This window comes from Squalius cephalus (assembly GCF_949319135.1).
Source record: "Squalius cephalus genome assembly, chromosome: 25".
Taxonomy (NCBI): domain Eukaryota; kingdom Metazoa; phylum Chordata; class Actinopteri; order Cypriniformes; family Leuciscidae; genus Squalius; species Squalius cephalus.
This window is the reverse complement of record NC_137146.1, coordinates 15619271-15646445: the sequence shown is the minus strand read 5'-3', so window position 1 is coordinate 15646445 and position 27175 is coordinate 15619271. Positions and strand designations below refer to the sequence as shown.

Sequence of the window (27175 nt, the reverse complement as noted above, 5' to 3'; positions counted from 1 at the left end):
TATTACTTTTTGTTTATCCTATAAAAATTAATGTAAATTAATTAATAAATGTAAATAATGTAGACCACTGGTCAGTCTTTTTCCATGTATTTGCAATTCATGGTGACTAGTGCATCAAAAATACATGCAAAAAGGGAACTGGCGCTTCAAAAAGATAACCATAAACCAAGCACCATAAAAAGTGGCCTGTTTGCTTCATGCACTATATTCCAAGTTTTAGCTATTGTATGTCTCCATAAGTCTTGAAATATAGAGCATGAGTTGGATGAAACCCTTTTATAATAACATTATGGTGCTTTGTCATTGTGGTGCTTCAGACCCCATTCACGTCATTATATTGAAAAGAATGGCCAAGATATTCTTAAGAAATGACCTTTTGTGTTCTGCAGGAGAAAGTGGAGGTTTGGAATTACATGAGGGTCAGCAAATTATGACAATTTAATTTATTTTAAAATGCCTCTGAGTATTCTTTCATCTGTTGGAACTGTTAAATATGAAAAAAATGAAGCTGAACATTTCATCTCCTCTCTTTCTCATCCTCATGAAGGAGAAGAGCGTGGCCTTTCTGCTTCAGTGCACATTAATTATTTGGATAAGACCAAAAGTACCCCCCTCCATCTAGCTGTACGTGGGGGCAACATTGAGGTGATCAAACTTTGCATCATTAAAGGAGCCAGAGTGGATCAGCAACAGGTAATTGCTGTTTCAAGAGGTATAAAATGTCTCAGTTTGGATTGTAACCCTGGTTCTCTGAGAAGGGAACGAGATGCTACATCAAAATGTTTAAGCTATGGGAATGCTTCTGGATTACCTGCATCTGAAGCATGTGTGAAATCACTTCAATCTCATTGGCGAAACATAGTCTGATTTAACCCTGATGGTAACCCGATGTTGCGAAATGGTTTGCCCTCTCAGGGAAAATCCCTTGGTCTTGAGTCACCACTGCAATGGTCTCATGTTTATAAGGCCCATCATGTTGGACATAACTGCCATGAGCCCTAACAGTCCCTGAAATTGTTTTACAGAGACAGCCTAGTCTAGCCTGATCTATCCTACGGCTGAGAGAATCGACTTGATACAAGCAGGAGACAGACCCTAACCCTATGCCTGCATCGTAGTCGAATCCCATATCACTCCTAGAAAAGTGTTTCTCTGTAATGGAGAAAGCACATTCTTCTTGGAGTTTAATCTTAACCCCAAGCACCTCATGTGAGCGAGGGCAACATTGCGATGCCAAACCGCCATCTGATCTCTGGTAAAAGCTGAATATTATGTCCTGAAATTACTTGCCGGCAGTGAATGACCAAACATACTTGTCCATATCCTCCTCAGAATGAGCGAGCAAGTTGCAACACTTTGCTTTTATAATTTGCAAAACCCATGGAGACACATTTGGCAGAAGTTGCCATGCTGCCTAATAGTCTGAAAGAGATATCAGTCTCTCGAGACTGACCCCTGATGTAGACTGAGTAATATGCCCGGTGACCTGAAACAGCTTGCTGGCAGAGGACCACCAAACATATTTCTCCAACACCCTCCCCAGGGTGGGGAGTGAGCATCCCAGTTCCACAACATTCTAAGATGGAGACTGGGCCAGAAGCTCACTTGAAACTGCTCTGCCCGAAACACCGGAGATGGCTGGGTTGGCAGACTGGTCTCCCGAGGGCACAGAGAAGTATGGGCACAGTTAACCCTGGTGTGGGCCACTTCTCCTCAGAGGGGCCTGCCCTCGACGTCCTGACTTACCTGAAACCTTCTGCGATTGGATGGTGGTCTTCAGATCTGTCCACCCCTGAAAAGGCTTCAGCTGTGAGAGCCATCTCGACCCCCAGTCTCTCTGAGGGGGGCTTTAGAAGGGACACTCTGTTTTTGTTGTTCACGTCTAGAGGAGCTTGTACTCAGCTGGGGCTGCTCTTTAGTAACAGCCTTAAAGGCATGCACTCTGGAATGTCGCCACCTGTTTCTTGGCGTCCTGAAACCTCTCGACAACAGTATTACTGTAACTGCGTTGCTAAAGAGGCCAGGAGAGGTTAAAGAAGAAAAGAAAAGGTCCGGTGTGGAGGTGGGGAATTACTTGACAGGAAGGCCTTGTCTAACTTACTTGTGATGCGCTTCCTGCTTCTCTGCTGGCCAATCAATTTAGCAACATCATGACTCAATCTCCAAACTTTCCTCATAAGCTGGGGAGAGAGGTGGCAAATCCTTGAACTCCACTGCCTCAATGCTAACAATATCCAACTTCTCAGAGCTGGATATAGCCAACACTGGGGCCTCACTCAGCCTGGAAGAAACCACAGAGGTGTTTCAGGGTCCGGAATGAAGCCACTGAAACCGGCAGGTGAGAGTTGAGAAAGGGAAAAACCCGTCTCAAGCTCCTCTGTCAATTCCATTTTTGACCCCCGTAATCTGAGCAGGTGCGTTTGCCTGACCTCCCTCCTCGAAGAGAGCCAGGTGGGAACGAAGCATTCTCAATGGCAGACACTTGCAAGCTTGAGAGCTGACTGTGCTCCTCTCCCAAGCAGACCACACACAGATCGTTTGTGTCACCTCCTATAATGTAGTACGGGCCGGGAGACACATTTTAAACTGCTGCTTATTACTTGCCATAATGATAATATAATGGGTCAAACAACACCAAATAAGACTCACATGACACAAAGCACTTACTGAAAATATGTAAGCTGATGATGTTTGGTCAGGGTGTCCTTTATAGCTTCCGGTTGCTCCATCATCTGTCACTGGACTGTTTTGCCAATGAGTTTGGTGTGATTTCACACCTGCTTCATAAAATATCATAATATAAAAGTTAACAAGCAAAACTAAAATGATCAAAGAACTTGACAGATTTGATGGCCCAAGGCTTGTGATGAAAAAGAGTTTATTTTTCTTTTGTCAGTGTCAGTCTGTGGCAGTCCATATACAGTAACTGTATGATATTGTGGAAATAAAAAATGTATAATTTTGACACACTAATTGGAGAGTCTTAAAGGGATAGTTCACCCAAAACTGAAAATTCTGTCATTTACTCATCGTCCTCATTTCATTCATCCTCATGCCAAAACTGACTTTAAAAAAAAAGTTACTTCTTGGGCTCTTAATTTCAACCCCTCTTAGGGACTTAGGGCCAGATTTACTAAATGCGGCAAATTAGCGTGAGAGCACAATTCCACAAATGCGCTGATGGGAGTGACGAGTTTTGCGTGTGATCTACTGCTGACGTGCAGATTAAAGAACACAGACGCAGTCAAATCATTTACATAATGAACAACACAATCTACCAAGAGCAGCCCAAATTAGCGTTGGGACCATGGATAACGCAGGTGAAAATGCAAACACTGAAATCCCAGCTAAAAAAGTCACAGTATGTTGAAAATAGCCAGAGGACAAACTATTAAGGGTTGCAAGAAGTTTTGATGCACCTGGTATTGCGTGACTCCTTGTTGTTGAGGGTTCCTAGTCATCTTTTATTTCCTGCAGCAAATTAAAAATAGCATGGCTTGGCAAACGATATGTTCGGATAACGTCTTCCTCTGGCATATTTTCTCCCTTCTACCACGCGCTCTCTGTCCTCTGCAGTGTCTCTTCATAGCAGCAACAATTGCAGCCATGTCGAAAGATGTGTTAATACATGCTTTTTTGGAGCATTAAATAATGGCACAAATACCAGTAAATTGACTAGCGCAAACAATTGTAAATCATGTTGCGTGTATACTCGCCTCCCATAAATTTTGCATCTGAAAGGGAAACTCCTACAAATGCATATGCAATAAGGTGAGCCGCAAAAACAACTCGGTCCACTCCTTATCAGCGCTAATTTTGCCCTGCATGCCCTTTAGTAAATCCAGACAGTAGTTTTTAATGGCAAAAAGAGAATTTGCGCTGGCGCAAACTGTTAGTAGATCTGGCCCTTAGTGTCACAGTTATCTGGACTTGTTCATCTCTTCACTTTCATGGACTTTCAGTTTGTTTTCATTCATCACATGTGTTCCTTTGTTTGATTTTTCCTGCCACTCATCAGTTGTCATGGACACTCATCAGATCATCACACCTGTTCATCATCTCCTCATTATTACTGTATTTAAGTTCACTCTGTATTTGTCGGTTGTTGTTTGTGTTACATAGTGATGGGATGGTTGATACCGGAGCTCCGATGCTCCGACGCAGTTTTCAAAGCACTTTTGTATCACACACTGTACCGATGCTTGTATAGAAATGACAATACCACATCATTGATGACGTTTGAAGCTTTGAGCGTCATGCAGTATCGGAAGGTCGGGACACGGGGATAGCTGGTTTGAAAAATATTGGCGCTTCACGACCCCACCTGATCAAAGGGGAATGATTATGGAGGAGGCATTATTTAAATGATTTAACACTACACTTCCCTATAACATAATTTATATATTTTTTAAAACAGAACACCCAAAATATTTTTTTCTACAATTACAATTACTATAATTATGATCACATACTTGTATATTTTGTATTATTGATCCATATGTGAATCCGTTGACCAGGCTACACATGACACGAGTTTTGGTCTTTTAGTCTAAATTTGGCATATGCAATAATTATGATTTACCAGAGCATGTTTTTTTCTTGTGTGGTAGAAATGGGTTTCAATAGAATAGCCTAGAAACAGAAATCATGGCAGGTTGAAACCACCACCCAGTGGTTTCAGTTTCCACCAGTCTGCTTGAATTTTGCCATAAACATATTTTTCCATACTCTCCTGCAGCTGTAATAAGATATTCTGCAAAATTGTATAATATAATCATGAACCCATTATCATCAAGACTTATTTCTGTAAAAGCTTTTTGATACATTAAACCACACCATGCCCTGTAAGAAGTTTGGGGACAGAAATAACAAAATTGTTAAATATGCCTAATGTCAGGCTATAATGTCACCATTCTGAAAAAAATTTCATTTCATGAAATGCAGCCATATTAGAATGTGGTTTGCTATGAATACAAAAGCAGCCTGATTTCCTGACTCTCGATCTCGACCACACAGACACAAACACACTTACACTCCTCCATTTGTCGTCTTCAGTCTGTAGCAGGAGGGTTAATGCATTCAGTAATAGCTTCAGATAGTTAAATTGATACAAATTGCAGCCACTTACGTCTATAACTGAGCTTGGCCGTTCTGTCCATTGCCACAGCAATTCAGGGTGCTCTCTCATTAATGGTTTGTGTTATTGGTGCAGCAGCTGAGAGAATGTCCCCCTCATGCAATACCTTGCCCTGCCTCTCCTACTTATGTCAAGCTAATAGCTGACTTCCATCTTTGTGTCTGTGTATGTGTGGCTTGATTGTTTTGCAGTGTGACAAATCTACGGCCCTCCATTTTGCCTGCACTCAGGGTGCTCTGGATGCCATCAAAATCATGCTTTCCTCTTACAACAGAGTGGAAGACATCATCAACCTTAGGGATGGAGCCAATCAGACCCCCTTACATAGGTCAGTGTGATGCCATACTGCTCACCAGTAGTCATTATGAAGTCAACTAGCCTTCTGGTTTATATCAGAGCTGATCTCAGTTCATGTTAAAAGGACAGTTCCCCCAAAAGTTAAAATTCATAAATTACTCAATTACTTATGTTGTTCCAAATCCATAAGGCTTTCGTTTATCGTCGAAACACAAATGAAGATATTTTTAATGAATCTGAGTGATTTATGTCCCTCTATTGAAAGTCCATTCACCGCAAACTTTCATAAAGAGATACATGAATTCATATGACGACAGAGTAGGGTGAGCAGGGTGAGTTTTTATTTATTTACTGGACTTTATGGTAAAAATATTTAAATAATAATATTAAATTATTATTTAAAATGGACATTAAAATGTATTTGTAAACAATATCTAAAGTAAAAACGTAATATGTTATTGTCATTTTTTGTAAGTATTTTTTATATACTCCTGATATGTTTGGTTATATGTATTCTTGTTTGTACAACTTGTTTGTCTCAATAAAAATGTTAAAAGTAATTCTACTTACTTCTGTCTTTTAAAGCACTTTTTGCTATGACCAAACAATGGTGATGCCATAGGGTGCTTGTCCTATTGCAATTTGCACCTGTATGTGTTTAATTCCCAATGCTTTAATGATTAACAATGACTTTCTTTTCCTAATAGAGCCACATTGTTTGATCATGTCGAGTTGGCTGAATATCTTATTTCAAAGGTAAATGTTTGAATGGCTGCTTTGTGAGAATGTGAGTGGCTGAAACATCCAAACTCACACTTTTATTCTGCTGAATGTGCACTTTGTGAACCAGCAAACTGAGTTGCTTGGATTGATCTTTTGACAGGACTAATATTAACCACCCAATATCTCATTATCTTATCGTATATGTCCTTTGATAACGCGGTAATTCACTATTATTTGGATCTCATTTGTCTTGGAAAGAGAGCAGATATTGACTGCATTGACTGTAAGGGACAGTCTCCACTGCTGATGGCCTCCAACTGCAGTGCTTGGAAAACTGTTGCATTTTTACTGTCAATTGGTAAAGCATTTTCATGAATTTTCAACACATTTTATCTCCAATATCATTTGCATGCACTTTTCTGCATATTTAACATTTTGTCCTATTGAAAATAGGTGCCAATTACAAAGTCAAAGACAAAGCAGGTCGCAACTTCCTCCACCTTGTCATTCTTCAACCGAAAGGGCTGAAAAATCTTCCTGAGACAGTCTTACAGGTGTGAAAATCTTCCTAAACGTCAAGTTCAGTTTGTCAAATGCAGAACATTTTCATTTTGAAAGAAAGCCTGAAGAGTCCAAGTGACCTTGTGTTATGGATTATTACATAAAGCATTGTTTTGAACATGCGTATGTTCTGTATATAGTTATAAGAACCCATTCCCTCCTCCAGAGTAATGCTGTGAAGGAGATGTTGTCTGATGAGGATGTTGAAGGCTGTACTCCTCTGCACTACGCCTGCAAACTTGGCATTCACGATTCGGTCAAAAATATGCTGGGTCTCAATATCTTCTTGGGTCAAAAGTCACGGGAGAAGAAATCAGCGCTTCACTTCGCTGCAGAGTGAGAACGTTTGTAATGCAGTCAGAGCTATATCAAAGCCATATCTTTGTGCTTATTTTCTTAAAAGTAATAAGTTTTGACCTACAATAACATATCGTTCCTGACCATTTATGAGAATTTTGCTGGAATTTATACAAATTAATGCAGTATAACTTTCTCATTTCACATGCTCCCAAACCTTTTTTCTCCAATATCTGTCAGATATGGGCGTTTAAACACATGCCACAGGCTGCTGGAGAACCTCATGGACTCCAAAATGCTGAATGATTGGGACGATAAGGGTCTGACGTCCCTTCATCTTGCTTCAAGGGCAGGACACACACAAGTAGTGGAGCTGCTGCTCCGGAGGGGAGCGCTGTTTCAAAGGTACACCATACTTTTTTGGGGGGAAAGCAAAACATCTACATTTTTCACAGTCATCACAAGCAGTACTTCATTACTCCAATAACTACCAGGCAGTGCTATTTTAATCATTGAGATACTACACTGTAAAAAGTGGTAACCTGGAATTGTTACCTTGAAGAGCTGATTTTTAATCCATGTATTTTGTTTGTATAAATTAATATTGGTTGATTCGGCAACATTAAATAAAAAAAATTCTGACTGGAATAAAACAAGTTAATTTAAATGTTATCATTTTTAGGTTACCAATTTTTTTATATTTTTTATTTTTTATTAGTTAATGTTGGAAATGTTTTATGGTTTAGATATTGATAGTAACCCTGCTACCGGGTCACGATTGGGTGAAAATATCAAAAGCTAAAATTCCATTATTTTGTTAGGTTAGCGCCAGCTTCACAAAATGCTTGGTTAGGTTGTGAGTTCATTCAGCTGGACGTTCTGTCATAAGGTCTGTTGTAATCTCTAGTGATTACAAAGGCTGGTCCTGTTTACATCATGCTGCGGCTGAGGGATACACACAGACAATGAAAATCCTCCTCGCAGCCAATGTCAAACTGATGGATGGAACAAATGAAGATGGGGTAAGCAGCATAACAATCCCTAACACCTGTGGAGCACAGTCAGTTTGAAGAATACAATTACCAAACCATAGGAAACTGAGCTTTGAAGATCCAAAGAACAAAGCATAATACTCTCTTTAAATTTCACATCTGTCATAACAAAAAAACGTGTATGTGTGTTTAGGTTAGTAAGATTTTAAAGAAAAAAATGTATATCTTTATTCAGCAAAGATGCATTAATAAAACATGTACATTTTTATTCATCAAAGAATATTTTTTATTATTATTTTTAATAATAATAGTAATAATATTAATTAAGCAGCAAAACTGCTTTCAACATTGGTATTAATAAGAAATGTTTCTTGAGCAGCAAATCAGCATATCAGAATGATTTCTGAAGGATCATGTGACACTGAAGACTGGAATGATGCTGAAAATTTTAGAAAACAACATTTATTTTAAATTGTAATAATATTTCATAATATTACTGTTCTACTGTATGTTGTCAAATAAGTGCATACTTGTTGAGCATTAGATAGTTGTTTTTTGTTTTTGTTTTTCTCAAAAAGTATTTTATTTTTTACTTTTACTGTCCTGCATTTATTGATGAAAGCAATTGTCATTTATGATAAGTTTGAACAACACTGCTTTTTAACCAAACATGTATGTTTTAATAGAACACAGCCCTTCACATTGCTGCAAAAGCGGGACATGTAAGTGCTGTTTTGCTGTTATTGGAAAGAGGAGCTGAAATCACTCTCAACAATGCTGACAACTCTTTTATGCATGAAGCTGTGCGAAATGAGAAAAAAGATGTAGTGAATGCCACCATAGAAAGTGAGAGGTAAGGAGACATCCACATTCAAGATGGTTAAGTTAATAGCCTTGCATTTGCTTTGACACCCCACAGCTAATACCTGTAGTAAAAAGAAAAAAAAAGGATTGAAGGACAGTATTCATTTCAATATAAAAAGCAACTTTGATTGCATATTAATAATAATGTATGAATTAATATTGTAACATTGTTGCAGTGTTCATTTTGAACATTCTGATTGTTCCCTTTCAGTCAGTCAGGTTCTATGTACATATGAACTGAACAACAAATTGGGGATGGCTTTAAGAGACCAATCTACTTTGAGTGTAAACTAAACAAGCCAATGCGATAGGCATCAGCTGCTCTGCCTCGCAGCGCGAGCATATAATGAGCAGAAGGTGCGTAGCATCTTTGCTTTTCTCTTCGGAGCAGAGCAGTTCTACTGTTCCTGCTCTGATATTTGTGAGTGTTTAACTTCAAAAAGAAAATGAGTCTGCTTCTTCAGGAGGACGCCTCTGCAAACTTGTGTTGGTGTTACAGCAGTGTTGTAGTGGAACATGTCGATTGCTGCATCGGAGGGTGAGCTAATGTCCTCCGGGGATGAATATTAAGCTGTGCTGCCTCCTTCGGGTGTGGCACCGTTGCCCGAGTCTGACCCAGAGCTGACAGCAATGCCTTCCCGGGCCTCTGTGAGCGTCGGACTCTAGTGGAACCCAACACCGTGTCCCGAACACTCACGGCTTGACGATTGGTATCTCGGGGCGGCCCTTGCTGGTTCTCAGCGCCCTGCCCCAGTGCCTTTCTTTCCGAAGGTCACCAGATTGTGGACGGCACCTTTTTCTGCCCGAAACTGGTCTGCTGCCCTTTCCTCCCTTTCTACCCTCGATGGCGGTGCAGTTAAGGGGTACGTGGAGCTCCCCCCAGTGGAGCGGTCTGTGGCGATGCAATTGTGTCCCCAGACTGCTACCTCCTGGCGGGGTAATCCGTGTCTCCCCTGCCCGGGCATGCAAGTTCTTGTCCTCTCTGGCAGGCCAGGCTTACACAGCGTGCAGAGAAACCACTTCTGACGAAAGTCACTGCACGCTCCCTGGGTCAGGCGATGTCAACCTTTGTGGTCCAGGAACGGGCATCTTTGGCTGAACCTGGTGGATATGCATGAGTTCAACAAAGTTCGGTTCCTCAACTCCCCTGTCTGCCAGGCCGGCCTCTTTGGCGACGCTGTTCGCCCAACAGTTTTTGGCAGTACAGAAGCAGACAGAGGTGATCAAACCTATCCTGCAACGATGACCAGCTGCTGCCACCACCAAGTCGTCGGCTGCTGCTCCTCCACCTACTCATCGTTGCAGCCTCCACTTAGGCAGAAGGTAGCTGGACGCAAGCACTCAGCCCATCCAGGCCCCGCCAAATGGATGGTATGCATAGGGGCAAGCGGTCCTGAGATGGGCGACCCGGAGATCGAAGGATCTGCTTTTGCCTTGCCACTCCCATGTCCCTCTTCTGTCGCCAGCGGGCAGCAGTGTGCTGCTCAAGGACTCCTCTAGGCCTTCTCACATACCCTCAGCCCCACCCTGGAACCAGGTAAGTGTTGCACAGCACACTCAGATATCCACTGTGGGCCGCCTCAGTGCCTCCCGAGTCAAGTCCCTGTGTTCCACGGTACAGCTACACGGTTCGGCTAGCCCGTGTCTTTTCCTTGACAAAGTCCGCTTTGTCGTCTCTGCTGGTGTTCTTTAATGCAGTATAACTTTCTCATTTCACATGCTCCCAAACCTTTTTTCTACAATATCTGTCAGATATGGGTGTTTAAACATATGCCACAGGCTGCTGGAGAACCTCATGGACCTCATGCTGAATGATTGGGACGAAAAGGGTCTGACGTAGAACTAGGCTGGAACCACCCTAGAGACTTCCATATATTGAACTACCCTGCTTGGCTAGTCCATATGTGTAACACCCACATTTCACCTCCCTACAGGCAGGATATGTTTTCTGCAGCGTTCTCTTTCTCTAGAAGGTCACTCTTTCTCAGTGTTATCCAATAGTCTCACTTGCGGAACAGCAGTGACTGACCTCTGCTTGAGCCCTGATTTCCCGCTCCAACAGTTGGGGGCAGAGCAGGAGACTCGAGTAGAGTGCTGGAAGGGCCAGCGACAGTGGCGTGTTGGTAGATATCCCCAATTCTATGTACGTAGAATGTGACCAACTGAAAGGGAACGTGTCAGTTACGTATGTAACCCTCGTTCCCTGAAGGAGGGAATGGAGACGTATTTCCATTTGTCACGGTTACTGTACCTCCGCTGTATGGCAGTTACTGAACTTGGCTTCTCAGCAGAAAAACAAATATGCGACGCACCTTCTGCTCATTATATGCTCGCGCTGCAAGAAAGAGCAGCTGATGCAATTATCGCATTCCAATGTGCATTGGCTCGTTTAGTTTACACCCGAAGTAGATTGGTCTCTCAAAGTGATCCCCAATTCGTCGGTCAATTCCGTCGTACTTAACCATTCCCTCCTTCAGGGAACGAGGGTTACATACGTAACCGAGACGTTATCTGCTTTTCTTAAATGAAGCTCTAGGCTAATTAAAATAATTTAATCTCAAATCAGTATTTCAATCAAACTGTCCATGTATTTATTTGGTAATTAACCATTATGTAAAAAAGGGCACTTTTTTCTAAAATGAGACAACAATAAACACGTATGTTTCCTGCTCCCTTTTAATAAAAAATATCTCAAAAACAATTTCAGTGTAGGATTTTTAATTTAACAATATTAGAGAACATGTTGAGATTTTTTAAAACCTATATTATTTTTCTCCTCTCAGTTTGCCAACGGTTGACAAAGACATATTAATTCACTGCAGGTGTGCTGAGGCATTAACGTCATTTAAGGCTAAATCCCGCTGTGTCGTGATGGACATCATAGAGTTCCTCCCAGAGTCTTTAAAGGTCTGTCTATTAACTTCACACCTTATGAAAATCTCTGAGATATTGTTGATAAATTCTTTGACCCCTCTCTCTTCTGAACAGCACCTTCTGGACCGGTGTATTATTGAGTCTGATCACGACGCCAACAGTCCAGATTATCATGTAAGCTTTCCACAAATGTGCAAAAAGTTGCGTTAGAACCATTAATAGTTCATTAATGCAATAAAAAGATCATTAATCATATAAAATACAATTCTTTTATGGTATTGGCAGATCAGGTACGATTTTCAGTGGCTTCAAGCTCCTATACAGTTGATGAAGTATGCTAAAGCAGACAAAACAATGAATTTCCAACCATTGGCAGCTATGAATGTAAGTCTCTTTAAATCATGTTACAATAAGTTACATTCCTTCAAAGCACTCATCCTTTCTAATGATGGAAAATTGTTTATTAAAGGAGAAAACATTAAAATAAAATAAGATTTTTTTCTAGTGATGTCTGACTTTTGGACCCCATTGTGCTGTACACATTATTAAATACAAACTTCTAATTAATTTTGCATCCTAAAATGGTTTGAGAATAAATCATAACTCTTGTACCTCACTAGGCAATGGTGCGTTATAACCGTCTGGAGCTCCTCACTCATCCCGTTAGCCGAAAATACCTGGAAATGAAGTGGTATGTTAAAGATGTACTGTAATTCTCTCAGAAAGTCCCTACAGTTCTTGTTGTAATGTTTTACAACAAATTCACTGTATTCTATATTCACCCTATTTGGATGGTAATTGTTACTCATGGGGACGTAAGATATCTAAAGTCAGTGATTCTACTGCTTTTTGAATCCAGAATGTCAGTGTTTTTCTACAACCACCCACGTAAAATTACTTTCTTTTTTTTTGACAACACCAGGGTCATGTGGTAATGTCATTGCCATCTGAAGTTTACAAGAAGAGATCAATTAAAAAGTCATTGTGTAAATTGCTTTTGACCACTGCCTAGCACTGTACAGTAACTGTTGCACTTTGCGGTAATGTGCATTTTAAATATGGACAATTTTTTCTGTGAAATGCTGAAAACAAGAATAATGCTAAGTCAATTTGAAATCTTCGCAGATACCATTTATTTATGTGACATAACACCCAACATTTACCAGCCACCCCACACCCCTATCCCCCTAAAGGACGAGACCAGAGATGGGCTGGCAGAAGGGAACACCAAGGTGGACAAGAAGAAGAGAGGACCAGGGTGGAGACAGGAGAAGCTAGAGAATGACCCAGAGCAGAGCCAGGATGAATGCCCATGACATAACTGATGGAGGGAGGAGCCAAGATGGAGCCAGGGGCCTGACCGACTGAAGTGAAGTTGTGATAGGAGAAAACCCAGGTGGAACAGAAAAGACGAAGACCCAAGGTGGCATTGAAGGCCTGGAGGGCAAAGACGGAGCCGCAGGTGTACTTGACTTAGGTGAAGGCATGGGCTTGGCAGACCTGAGCGGAGTCAGTGTGACTCAGGATGATGGTGGAACTGGAGGGAGCCGGCCAGAGGGATGGAGGGTTGAGGCGCAGCAGGAGATACACAAGTCCGAAGCAAAGCCAGAGCAAAGATTGAAAAAGGAGGGAGCCCAGTGGAGCCTGAGGGTGACAGACCATGGTGGAGCTGAGGGAGCAGGGATGAGGTGGACTACAGGGTTTGGAGGCCCGAGCTGGAGCTAGGAGATCCGAGTGACTGAATGGAGACAGCAGAGGCGAGGCCGAGGAATTGGATGACTTTGGCAGAGGAGGAGGGAGAGGTGGGCTGGGCGGGACCATTCACAAAGAAAGAGATTTGGAGCTGGACGATGAAGGAGATTTGATTCTGGACAATGAAGGAGACTTGATGCTGGACGATGAATGAAAGCTGAAGCTGGGCTGAAAGAAGAAGACTTGGGGCTGGGCAGAACCAGTGGCCACAAAGACAACTTGGGTCTAGCAGAGACGAAAATGACTTGGGACTGGGCTGAATCACCAGAGCCAATTGCGACAAAGGAGAATAGGTACTGAACGACGATGAAGACTAGGGGCTGGACAACAAAGGAGACCTACTGCTGGACAATGATGGAGACTTGGTGCTGGACGATGAAGGATACTTGGTGGTAGACAATGAAGGAGACTTAGTTCTGGGTGGAACCAGAAGCAATGAAGAAGACTTGGGGCTGGGCAGAACCAGTGGTGACAAAGACGACTTGGAACTGGGCTGGACCAGCAGTGAAGAAGACTACTTGTGGCTGGAGTGAACCAGCGATGAGGAAGACGACTTGGAACTAGACAGGATCAACAACATTTTATCATCCAGCTTATCAAACAATAATTATTCAGCAGGGACCCAGCTCATAGCATGCACCTCAGCAACGGGAGTGTGTGTGTGGGTCTCCAATCCATGCCGATGTACTCCACTAAAATACTTTTAGGTTCAAGCACCTGGTCAGACTCCTTTCTGTGCTCGGGCTCCTGGACAAAATTGGCCACTGGCAAACACTCTGGCTTTCGCTTCGTGGTGGGCTTGGGCTCTTAGTCTGCGATGCGCTCTGGTTTATTATCCATAACAGGCATGACTGAAGGATAGCTGGGCTCTGGGTCAAGAATGGGGCTAGTGTTGTCTTAATCAGCGAGGCAGACAGTGCATGCCGGTCCACATTGGACCAGCACCCACTCCCTCGAGGACCTTCCACGGGCAGGCATGTCCTCGGTCACTCGTTGAGGCCACTGTTGTAGAAAATGCATAGTGAGTGGTCGGGATAGTGGGTCAGGCCTCCAGATCTAAAAAAATCCCTCGTATGATCCTCGAGGGAGCTATATCTACAGTTGGTAGTCAACCAGAATGCCTATTACTGCCACGTTTGCCGCCATGGCAAAGCCTAAAAACGCTAAACTCGATGCAAACCTGTTTTAAATAGATAAAACTGTCCTGACACTTTATTTAAACCTTGAAATGTGCAATGGGGTTCCCTTTCAAGGGAACTCGCGCTGCGTCGAATTGACGCTAGGGGAACGCTTTGCGTGATGATGTATTGAAGCAACTGTAAAATCAGTCCAATGGTGTGAAGGGACGTCAGAGGCGGGGTGACGTCATGAACCAGGAAACTATAAAAACCCTGCCCAAACAAAAGGGCGACAGCTTATGTGTCTTCACAAGCGCTCTGTGTGAAAACTGTTTCTGTCTATTTGGTGTTGTTTTGTCACATATATATATTATGGCGAGTCAGAATAAGCAGCAGTTCAGATTGTGTGTGCACCCCTGCCCGCGCTATTTAACGTTTTGTGTGTTGCATGTTTGGGAGAGGAGCATGCACAGTCAGCGCTCGAGGGCGCTGGCTGTGAGCACTGTGATGTGCTTCCCTTGCGGACGCTCCGATCCCGCCTGGCGTTCTTTCGCGAGGACGCCCAGGCTCGCGTTCCCCAGGGCTCTGGTCCCAGCAGCGATCACAGACTTGGGGTTCGCAAATGGATCTGTCAGTGGGGTTTGAGACGGGCTCTGCCTTATCTCAGCCCTCACCTGACAGATCCAGTGCCTTCTCTCAGGGTGTGGAAGCACGCGCTGCGGTTCCTTCCGCCCTGATTGAAGGACCAACACTACAGCTATCCAGTTCCGAGGAACTGGATGTTGTTAGTGTTGAGACACGTGATACTGAGGAATCGCCACCTCAGTCTCATGCGTTTGAGGAGCTCGTTGAGGTGGTGACGAGAGCGGTCGAAAAATTAAATATTGATTGGCCGGCAGATAAGCAGGACGTTCGTTCTAAAAGCAAGTTAGACGAACGCTTCCTGCCCTCTCGCGCTCAAACTCAACGCCGGGAGCTTCCGTTTTTCCCCGATCTCCACACCGAGGTGTCGAGATCGTGGGGAAAACCAGTGTCATATAGAGTATATAACACACATACATCTCATTATTCCTCTATTATGAACTACAAAGAACATGGTTATGGGGAAATGCCGAAGGTGGAAGAGACGCTTGCGAGCTATCTCTCCCCTGAGTCAGCTTCCTCTATGAAGTCCCCATTATTACCCACTAAACCTGTGAGAACTACATCAGCTTTAGTGGGAAAAGCTTATTCAGCGGCTGGTCAGGCTGCAGCCTGTCTCCACACAATGTCTCTTATGCAGGCGTACCAGGCTGAATTATTAGGAGAGCTCGATGAGGGCGGGGGTATTGGCCCGAATGCAGTTTGCGAACTCCGTCGGGCTACAGATTTGTCTCTCAGGGCCGCCAAGGAGACGGCAAAATCCATCGGCCGTTCTATGGCAGCCCTGGTGGCCACTGAAAGACATCTCTGGCTTAATCTAAGCAATATAAAAGAGAAAGATAAAAACTTTTTAATGGATTCGCCTCTGTCTACTTCTGGCCTCTTCAGCGACGCTGTTAATTCAGTTGTGGAGAGGTTTCAGGAGTCTTCCAAACAGGCAGCTGCCTTCCAAAAACTCCTTCCCCGCCGTACTCATGCCTCCGGGGCTGCTGAGCGGGAGCAGCCCCAATCATCTAAAGCCAGCTCCTCACACCGTACCTCACAGAAACAGAGCCCCCCCCCATCCCCCCCCCCCCCCCCCGAAGCAGAGCGGTTAACACCTCATTACACGGTGCCCGTCTCCCTTCGGTGCCCTCAGGGGACCGTTATGCTAACCCTGCCACCTTGTGTGCTTCAGGGCGCAGCGGTCTCCGGCGAGCACATATCTCAGGGTCCACCCGGAAACGTAGTGGTCCTGGGGTGCCCGCCCCCTCCCACGAGGGTCCCAGAGCAGTCAGTTCAGTCGTTCCCTGCCGGTGCGCCGTTACAGGGCGAAGGGCTGATTGCTCAACAACAACTAAAAGCCAGTCTCGAGAGGCTGGTACCTCTAGTAGAATTTTTGACTGCGTGGAAGCTACTGCCAAATATATCTAGTTGGGTCCTGCAGACCATAGAAAAGGGCTACCAAATACAGTTCGGGTCTCGCCCTCCCGGGTTTATGGGGGTCCTATCTACTGTGGTGGGCCCCGAGCAGGTTCTGATAATGGAACAAGAGGTGAAAACCCTGTTGGAGAAAGGGGCCATAGAATATGTACCTCCCTCCAGCAGGGACACCAGGTTTTACAGTCGGTATTTCATCGTTCCAAAGAAGGATGGTGGGCTGCGTCCCATTTTGGATCTGAGAGTTCTGAACAAAACTGTCATGCAACTAAAGTTCAAAATGTTGACACTGATACAAATCGTGCCACAGATCAGGTCCGAGGACTGGTTTGTCACGATAGACCTCAAGGACGCGTATTTCCACATTTCCATCCTTCCATATCACAGGAAGTTCCTGAGGTTTGCTTTCGGGGGCAAAGCATATCAGTATCGGGTTCTACCATTCGGCCTGGCATTATCACCCCGCACTTTCACGAAATGCGTAGATGCAGCCCTGGCACCTCTGCGTCTCCAGGGTATACGCATCCTGAATTACATCGACGATTGGTTGATTTTAGCGCAGTCGCATCAGTTGGCGGTTCGGCATCGAGATGTCGTCCTTGCCCACATGAGAGAGTTGGGGTTACGGCTAAACGCCAAGAAGAGTGTGCTTTCTCCACTACAGAGGACCACTTATTTAGGCGTGGTGTGGGACTCATTGTTGATGCAGGCACGTCTGTCACCTGCACGCATAGAGTCTATCCTGTCAGCTGTGAAAAGAGTAAAACTAGGCCAGTCACTCACTGTCAAACAGTTCCAGAGGCTGTTAGGTCTGATGGCAGCAGCGTCCAACGTGATACCTTTTGGCCTGCTGCACATGAGACCTTTGCAGTGGTGGCTCAGGACCACAGGGTTCTCCCCGAGGGGCAACCCCTTCCGCTTGATCAGGGTTATGCGGCGATGCCTACGTACCCTGGATATGTGGAAGAAACCGTGGTTCCTGTCCCAGGGCCCCATGCTGGGAGCTTCTTGTCGTCGCAGGATGCTAACGACAGATGCCTCCCTCACGGGCTGGGGAGCGATCCTGGAAGGACGCTCGACTCGGGGTCTATGGGGGGACCAGCACCTCTCCTGGCACATCAATCGCCTAGAGATGCTGGCCGTTTTTCTTGCTCTCAAGTATTTTCTTCCAGACCTCAGGGGCCACCATGTGTTGGTCCGTTCAGACAATACATTGGTGGTCGCTTATATAAATCATCAGGGGGGCTTGCGTTCGCGCCCGTTATGCAAACTGGTGCACTGAATCCTCCTATGGGCCCAGGGGAAGCTGTTGTCACTCAGGGCAGCTTACATTCCGGGGGCCCAAAATGTGGGAGCAGACATCCTGTCGAGACAGGGGCCGAGGCCCGGGGAATGGAGGCTCCACCCCGAGGTGGTGGAGCAGTTATGGAGGACTTTCGGTCAGGCACAAGTGGATCTGTTTGCGTCTCGAGAGACGTCTCACTGTCCACTCTGGTTCTCCCTCACGTATCCAGCTCCGCTCGGACTGGATGCCATGGTACAATCGTGGCCGAGGCTTCGCTTGTACGCTTTTCTCCCGATCGCTCTGCTCCCAGGAGTTCTGGAGAGAGTTCGCTGGGACCATGTACGCCTACTTCTTATAGCCCCGCGGTGGCCGGGCGGAGTCTGGTTCCCCGATCTAGTGTCTCTCCTCGACGGGCCTCCTCTGGAGTTACCCGTCAGGAGGGACCTGTTGTCCCAGGCCCTCTATATTTCACCCCCGACCAGAACTGTGGAACCTGTGGGCTTGGCCTCTGAGGGGGCCCAGCTCATAGGTTCAGGTCTCTCAACCGAGGTTGTGGAGACCATTCTTCAATCCAGAGCTCCCTCCACAAGGAAACTTTATGCCTTGAAGTGGAGAGTTTTCACTTCATGGTGTAGTGACCGTCATCTGGACCCAGTTAACTGCCCAGTTGGTACAGTGCTGGAGTTCCTGCAGGAGCGGTTCACTGCAGGTCTAACCCCGTCCACTTTAAAGGTTTATGTGGCGGCCATAGGTGCTTACCACATTCCTTTGGGTGGAATGTCTGTGGGGAAGGACCCTTTGGTATCTCGTTTCCTCCGTGGCACTTTGAGGCTGAGGCCTGCTACTCGCACTAAGGTTCCGACATAGGATCTGGCAATTGTCCTTCAAGGTCTTTCCCAGGCGCCCTTCGAGCCTTTGGAGGAGGTGCCAGCTATGTTTCTTACTCTAAAAACTCTGTTCCTCCTCGCTATCTCATCACTGAAAAGGTTAGGAGATCTTCAGGCTCTGTCGGTTGCTCCCTCATGCTTGGATTTTGCACCTGGCTTGGTTAAAGCTTTTCTTCATCCAAGACCAGGTTATGTTCCCAAAGTCCCCAATCAGGTGGCCAGATCTATAGTTCTGCAGGCCTTCTGTCCTAGTCCGTTTCGAGATCCGGACCAGGAAAGGTATAATCTGCTTTGCCCTGTCAGGGCATTGGATGCTTACGTCCACAGAGCTGGCCTGTGGCGCAAAACTGATCAACTATTTGTATGTTTTGGACCTCTTAACAAAGGGTCCCCAGCATCTAAGCAGAGAATGAGCAAGTGGGTGGTCGAGGCTATCTCACTTGCTTATGAGTCGACTGGACAGCCTTCTCCTTTGGCTGTCCGGTCTCACTCTACTAGGAGTATGGCTGCCTCTAAGGCTCTAATTGCAGGAGTGCCCCTTCAGGACATTTGTGATGCGGCAGGCTGGTCCTCACCGCATACTTTTGTCAGGTTTTACTCCCTGGACCTGGACTCCACCCCGGGGTCTCGGTTTACTTTCGTCCTAGTGCTGCTTTTGAGATTTCACACAGGACAGTCACTTCTCGCTATGGTGGCGTTGGTATAGACGTTCCCCTAGCGTCAATTCGACGCAGCGCGAGTTCCCTTGAAAGGGAACGCCTCGGTTACGACTGTAACCTCGGTTCCCTGAAGAGGGAACGAGCGCTGCGTCACCTGCCATATCTCCTACGTGCCTGTAGCTCTTGCTCAGACCTTAATAAGCTGTCGCCCTTTTGTTTGGGCAGGGTTTTTATAGTTTCCTAGTTCATGACGTCACCCCGCCTCTGACGTCCCTTCACATTGGACTGATTTTACAGTTGCTTCAATACATCATCACGCAAAGCGTTCCCCTAGCGTCAATTCGACGCAACGCTCGTTCCCTCTTCAGGGAACCGAGGTTACAGTCGTAACCGAGGCGTTTTAAACTGAATTAAAATGTTTGTGTCCTTTTAATTTTTTTATTCGTTTTTATATCTAAAGTAATACTATTTAGTAGCCTAGTCTTTTTTTCCCCTTTTTTGTCTAGCCTAGTCATTTTTAGTCTTTTTCTGATTTGTTCAATGTTTGGATCTGTTTTGAAATGTGTTGTATGGGTATCACTGTCAGTCATCCCCATTATGTGAATCATGAGTGATTCACAAAACAATAATCTATTCTAGTGAAATAAAGACGAGCTTCTTCAGGCCATTGTGACTTTCTGGTGCGATCAGCATACAAGCTGCCTTCAACAGCACCTTCATAAGGTTTTATCGTATGTGCAGCACAAGAGAGATCTCACTAGAATGTAGCAAATGTATGTTGTAACTTGCCATTATTAATTAAAAAAAAAGCTTGACCTTAATAATAATTCTAATAATTCAAAACTGTCGCCCAGCATCGGTTAACAGCATGTGTAATGTTATCGTCTTAATAAACGCCTACTAATTAAAATGACAGACAATGATTTATTAAAGGAAATTATGCTGATCATAACAACCTACTGTAGGCTATTTCATTCTTAATTTCACGAAGAATGCAAAAACACAAATGCTGCTGAGTCCGACTAACATCGGTTAGCAATTTAATTTTACGATAATTTAGTTTAATTTATTTCAGTGCTATGTTTCAGTTAAAAAATCTACTACAAATTAAAATAACACAAAGTTTAAGACACATAATCTATTGACATGCATAGCTTTCTAATTATAGAAAAACTGGGCTCACAGAGTAACGTCTACTTTGCTTAAATTTGATGCACATAATAAAAGCCTTTACATTTATTTTTATTTCTTAATTTGTACTGTAATTTCAGTAATGTGATTTATTAATTTGTTAAACTACAATGTTTCACTTTAATTGATCAGCTACAGCTCTCAATGAGCCCCAGCAGATTACGTAATAGAGAGAATAAACTGACACTTTTCATAGTCTGTGATTGTAGCGCCACTTAGCGGTAAAATGGACCAAATATCCCCAATTCCCACAGCAGTAAAATTGGGGATGTGTATTTGCTGCCTTTTACTGCTAAATGGCACTAAAATTATGGGTTACCCAGAAAGCATGAATAAAGAGACTTTTAAGAAACATTACATTTTAACATTGACAACTCTGAACAATGAACAGAAAGAACTCAGGGCTTAAATACACACAGGGATAATCAACTGAACAAGAAACAGGTGTGTAACTTAATTAAAAACTATGGCAACAAACAAAGAACTCAAACAAACAGGAACAGGGAAACCAATGAAAACAGGATAAGACAATGAAACTGTTAAACTAAACAAGACAAGATGGTGACAAGAAGTTGCTGCCATGAAAATGTATTTTTTACAGACTTCCCCATGAGAAACAATTTCTGATATGCTAATTTATACAGTCACTTGTTTTTATGTGCTACACAAAATAGTCACTGCTTTTTTACTTTTGTGCATATGGTTAAAAATAGCAGCACTAGAGTCTTAACATAACTTCAAACAAATAGACTGGTTTACATAATCACACTTTTGAAACTTCAACTGATATTGTGTTTTATTCGGACAGGAAGGCATATGGAAGCAAGGTTCATTTGCTCAACCTGGCAGTCTACCTGCTTGGCTTGTTGCCCCTCACATACCTCATCCTCAATCTGAGACCGAGCCAGGACATTTCTGCCAATGGCACATCTGTCATCATGGTGCCCGTATCTTTTAGTGAGGTAGACAGCCTCTATTCAGAGCTCTCTAGCATCTTGTAGGGAAGAGATGAGCTCAAAGAGTTCTGTAATTTGTGCGACAAATGACAGCAGGAGATGCTTATCTGTGACAAGCAGAGAAGGGAAAGGTGAAAGAGAATAATGGTAGTTGAATTTAAATGACAATCAAATTGATTGTGTATTACTTTTCAAAGTCACACTGTCATAAATGCTAGGAGAGATGCAAAATATTATATAACCTTTACAGAATTGGTAATATAATGTGTATTTTAACAGCTGTCTTCTAAATGTGGTGCTACACATCAACAGTGTGAAAACATGGGAGGGTCTGTGTGTTATGAGACAATTAAGGGGGCTCTTTTTATGAATAGAAAATTCCCATTACTTTTTACATCGTCAATAAAGGCAGATATTTAGTGCAAGCCTTTTACTTTATTGTAAGAAAAAAGATTGTACAAATGCTGTTATTTAATTGATGGGAATTTAAGGACCTTTTGATTTTAACTTTTAGCCTAAGTTTTCATTTGCATTGTTTTTTAACTCTTTCCCATCATTGACAGAATCTTTTTTTCTTTCTTTTTCTTTTCTCTTCTTTTTAATTTTTTCCCGTCATTTATGAGATAACGCTTCCCAGCCATTGATGGAATTTTCCAGCTTTCCATGTTTTGCACTATTATATGGTAGAGGGCGCATCTTTTGAAAGAGAACAGAATCTCCGGACCAAAACACAGGCAAAACAGAAGCAGAAACAATTGACAAAAGCATTGCTAATGCACGTTGTAGTCTTTGACAAAAATTCCATTTTCTTAGCTTTTTGTTCAAAATGTTGCTTTCTTTAGAATGCTAGAATACATTTTTATTTTATTTTTTTTAAAAAGCAGAGGCTTTTTTTCTTTCTGACAAATTACATATTTAGATATTCATACAACAAAATATTCTGGGGGCCATGAAAGTTTTGTGAAAATGATCAAAACGGTGGCTGAAAAAAAGCACCAGTTTTTAGCACCAGTTAAGCTAAATTTATGATGTTGTTTTCAGATTGCATTGATGATTTGATATATATATATTACCCAAATAATAATATATATTATTTGTTTTGATTTTATATATTTTTCCAAATGAGCTGTATATATGTTCCCTATATAGAAAATAGCTGCTCGGGGTCATATGCAAGACAATTTTGTCATTCATTCACCCTTATGTTGTTCCAACTTTCAAACCTGAACTGGAACTCGCACACAAAAAAAAGGTGTTTTGTAAAATGTTCTTATGTTCCACAGAGGAAAGTAAGTCATATGACACAAGGTTTGGAACAACATAAACAATGTAGTGAGTAAATTATGACAGAATTTTAATTATAAAGTGCAAACAACCCACCTTGTTGGCAGATTATATTTATTCTATTTCTGTCCACCATTGTCTGATTGAGGTAGTGGTGTGGAGAGTTAGGCAGTTAACTTTTGATGCTACTGTCCCAAGTTCGAAATAGTATAAATTGCATATATTTATACTTGGTGCAAAGAAAATACTGCTATTTTCACTTAGTGTAAGTATCATCTAATGCTGCCTTTTAATTTTTTGGGGTGAACTAGTCCTTTGAATGGACTTTGGCTTGTACTTAAAGTACACCAATATTGTCATCATATACCTTATTTGTCATTAAATGGGGGTCAGAAGTTCTTGATGTCAATTTGACCTAATCTGTTATGCATTGACAAGCTAATTATCTAAACCATCATTTACAATCACATGCATCTCCATTCTCACATTTTGAGTGAACCGAATGGCATCCATCAACGTCCCACTTATTCATCAGCTCCAAGGTTATTATCTCCATGAAATTAAGTATGTCTAATCTCGTACGCATATTACTATTTATCTTTTGAGGAATTGCACAGAAAGCTCATGTTGGCATTAATATGATCTATTTTTGAGTGTGAGGAACATGCACACACCATAGCAGATATTTTTAATTCAGCATAATATGCTAGTTGGGTTATGAATAAAAAGTAATACACTCATTATGTTAATGTGATTAATTTGGCGATAATGCTGTAATGACACTCTCTCTCTCTTTTCCCTCCATCCAGCAAAAATGTTTAATCTCAGTCTGTATAATCATGGTGCTTGTCATGAATGTGTATTCCGTTTGCAAAGAGCTGGTGCAGTTGGCTCAGCAGGTAATAATCATGTCATCACTTCCCATGATGCATCCACTATAAATTCCTCTCATACTACTACAGAGACTCTCAGTAGAGGGCAATCAAACCGTCACTAATCATAAATGTCATGATGCACATTAAATACACATGCCTTTGCTGTGGGGATTCCCTTGCAGTGCTTTAAGCCTTCCAGCCAAGTCATTTACCTATAAAAACACAGCTCAGATTTTGCATGCATCGTTCTATGGTCTTTGCCACTGGCGAGAGTATTCAAATTGCACTATGTTTGGAACCTAAAGGTGATTTTTATTTAACCCCTTATGTCTTTCACATTGTAGCGAATAAATTACTTCACGGACTTCTCTAACCCTGCTGACTGGAGTGCAGCTATTAGCTCTTTAGTATTTGTCATTCCCATGTGCTTCAATGTAGACAACACGTGGCAATGGCAGGCTGGAGCTTACGCCATTTTGACTTCATGGATCGGCTTCCTGCTCTACTTCCAGAGGTAGATTTAATGGCCTGCAGGTTTCTTAAATTTTAATATGAACAATCACATTTTCTGCTTGCACAAATTTATCTAAAGGAAATTTACTGGGGATTCCAGTCAGTTAATTTATAATCAAATTAATTACAGTACATCACATGCTGATTAATCACTATGAATTGCATCGTATATACTGCAAGAAATGCACAATATACTGTAGGCTATATTGAAACTAAAGAAAAATCCCAAACTATTGAATGATAGTGTATCTTTGCCATCATTTAACACTCACTTAAAGTTAATCTTAAGAAATGTTAATAATTGAATAAGAGTTAAATGTAATCTTCAGCAATTCTAAAAAGGAATATCCATTTTCGTTCTAAACGTTACAATGTTATGATGACTAAATTTACTTTTAGCATATACTATGATTGATTTGAGTAGTTTATTTTTTATTTATTTCTACAAAATAGTCTAGAATGTATGTATAGAACATTGAAACTCTTATGCCGTTTTCACATTGCAGGTTTGAGCGAATTGGAATTTACGTGGTGATGTTTGGTGGGATCGTTAGGACCCTGGTGTGCATCATGGTTCTTTTTATCTTTCTTTTGCTGGCATTCGGATTGGCCTTCTACGCTTTGATGCTCCACCGGGTACGTCCAAAAAGAGAGATCATATCAACTCAGCATGACAGACCCATCAAGTCTTGGCAAATTGGTGCAGTTTGATAATGATGTTTACTGTTTGCTAATTTCAACAGCCTGAGTTCAACTCCATCGGCCTTGCACTTGCCCAGACATTTGTGATGACAGTGGGAGAGCTGAACTACCAGAGCACATTCCTGAACACTTATGAAGAAGGCCACATGGCGTTCCCCGGGGTCACCTATTCTGTGTTTGTGCTTTTTGTGCTTCTCATGCCTATTCTTCTCATGAACCTAATGGTAGGACACTCAACACTGGCACGCTGGAATTCAGCTATTGTTGTCAATGACAGTTGCAATTTTTCAGGATGCATTAGGCTTATTTGTCTAAATCATGTTTGCAGATTGGTTTGGCAGTAGGTGACATTGCAGAGGTACAGAGAAATGCGGAGTTGAAACGGATAGCCATGCAGGTGAGCAGACTGGATTCAATACCGCTTATACCTCTATATTGATGTATATTTTCAACAATATTTTGCTAAATTGTTTTGCAAAAGCTTAGTAAGATTTAAAGGCACACTATGCAGTTTCCGTTTCTACAAATATTGCATAGTGTGCCTTTAAAGACATCACTTACTCACAATTGGAGATTTGCATCACTCTATCAACTTTGACAAGTACACTTTAAAGCTAACTTTTATGTCTGTTAGATTTGAAGTGTATTTGTCAAAGTTGACAGAGTGATCTCAGATACAGAATATATATTGCTTAAAAGTTTGGGGTCAGGAACCTTTTTTTAAAAGAAATTAATAATTTTATTCAGCAAGAATGCATTGAATTCAAGTGACACTGAACATTTATAATGTTACAAAAGATTTCTATTTCAAAGAAATGCTGTTCTTTTCTCATCAAAGAATCCTAAAAAAAAATCCCAGACAGCAACATAGTGGATTCCACACATACTAGATGTGGGCCGGATCTGGGCCGACACTATGTTGCTGTCTGAGATGTATCTTCCTGTATGAAACGTCCTGTTTCAATAGGAAATATGTCAATGCGGGAAAGAGAACCCTTTTTAATATAAGTATAAACAGAATGATGTCTAGTACATAACATTAATCATTACAGATAGATCTTCATACTGTCCTTGAGGAGAAACTACCTTACTGGTTCCTGAAGCGAGTGGACAAATCATCTATCACCGTCTATCCCAACAATTGCAAGGTTTGTCTATCAACAAATGAGGTTCTTATTCTGGTCACACATGAACTTTTGATCAAATTCTGTAAACGAACATTTTTCAATTAATATATGACATTTGAGGGAATATTAACACTTTACAATGACAATGACTTGTTACACAGAAAATGCTGATACAGGTCCTCATTGATGGTGAGATCCAAAACACAGTTCGCACCCGCCTGAACCTCTGCTCACGACAGGGAGGGCATCTAGAGAGAGAGCTGCACAAACAGAAGAACAGGTGATCTCTTTGTACCACCACTTCTGTTTTGGGAACACCAACCAGGGCAACATAAAGGGACTGATTTTAAAAGTGTTGTGCTTGTGCAAACTTTATAGGGAGATTATCCATTTCTCTATTTATTGGGAGGGTTTATCAGACGTAATATACAATATTGTGCCTATATAACTATCTATCAGGGAAAAAACTGTGCCTTTAGGAGCACCTTAACTACCTTTAAAGGATGCATATTAGCACTTTAATATGTACTAAAGGTACATTAAGTGTACCTTTTAAAATGTACTACCCTTTCCCTGTATTTTTAGGGTATTATGTAAGTTATTATTATTATTATTATTATTATTATTATTATTATTTAATTAACTCAATATCTGGGGTATATGCATTTAATTGTTTTAGTTTTTTTTTTTCAATGTGCTAGAAAATAAATATCCCAAACCTTTTAGACTTGTAGGAGAGCAGCCCCTAGTGTTCATCAGGTATAATGCACCACCAACCAGACATTCAAATTGCAATTTGGAGTTTGGTTTGCTACATCACATCACAAATTCAATTGCATTTTAATTTAAAGGTATTTCTCAGTTCAGATGTGAATGGTGGATGACTCTGATTCGCATACCACACCTACCTCACTTTTAAGTCAGTTTCAGATAATGTGATTTATTATATATAATAATATAGTAATATTAATATTTAAAATATATTCTGTTTTAGTTTCATAACAAATACAAGGATTTAGA

General features: G+C 42.2%; 1 protein-coding gene across 1 annotated transcript in view; it reads left to right on the top strand.

Annotated features, from left to right (window-relative positions):
- The window catches only part of trpa1b (transient receptor potential cation channel, subfamily A, member 1b), a 42826-nt gene that overhangs the window by 13984 nt on the left and 1667 nt on the right, over nt 1-27175 (top strand). The window contains exons 7-27 of the mRNA XM_079863458.1: nt 548-693; nt 5329-5465; nt 6142-6190; nt 6416-6515; nt 6611-6711; nt 6885-7054; nt 7256-7420; nt 7923-8037; nt 8694-8860; nt 11655-11778; nt 11860-11919; nt 12031-12129; nt 12366-12436; nt 21507-21660; nt 23748-23837; nt 24158-24327; nt 24833-24962; nt 25070-25252; nt 25357-25425; nt 26081-26176; nt 26317-26435. Coding sequence (XP_079719584.1) covers nt 548-693; nt 5329-5465; nt 6142-6190; nt 6416-6515; nt 6611-6711; nt 6885-7054; nt 7256-7420; nt 7923-8037; nt 8694-8860; nt 11655-11778; nt 11860-11919; nt 12031-12129; nt 12366-12436; nt 21507-21660; nt 23748-23837; nt 24158-24327; nt 24833-24962; nt 25070-25252; nt 25357-25425; nt 26081-26176; nt 26317-26435 — 2515 coding nt within the window. The remainder of the gene's footprint in view (nt 1-547; nt 694-5328; nt 5466-6141; nt 6191-6415; nt 6516-6610; nt 6712-6884; nt 7055-7255; nt 7421-7922; nt 8038-8693; nt 8861-11654; nt 11779-11859; nt 11920-12030; nt 12130-12365; nt 12437-21506; nt 21661-23747; nt 23838-24157; nt 24328-24832; nt 24963-25069; nt 25253-25356; nt 25426-26080; nt 26177-26316; nt 26436-27175) is intronic.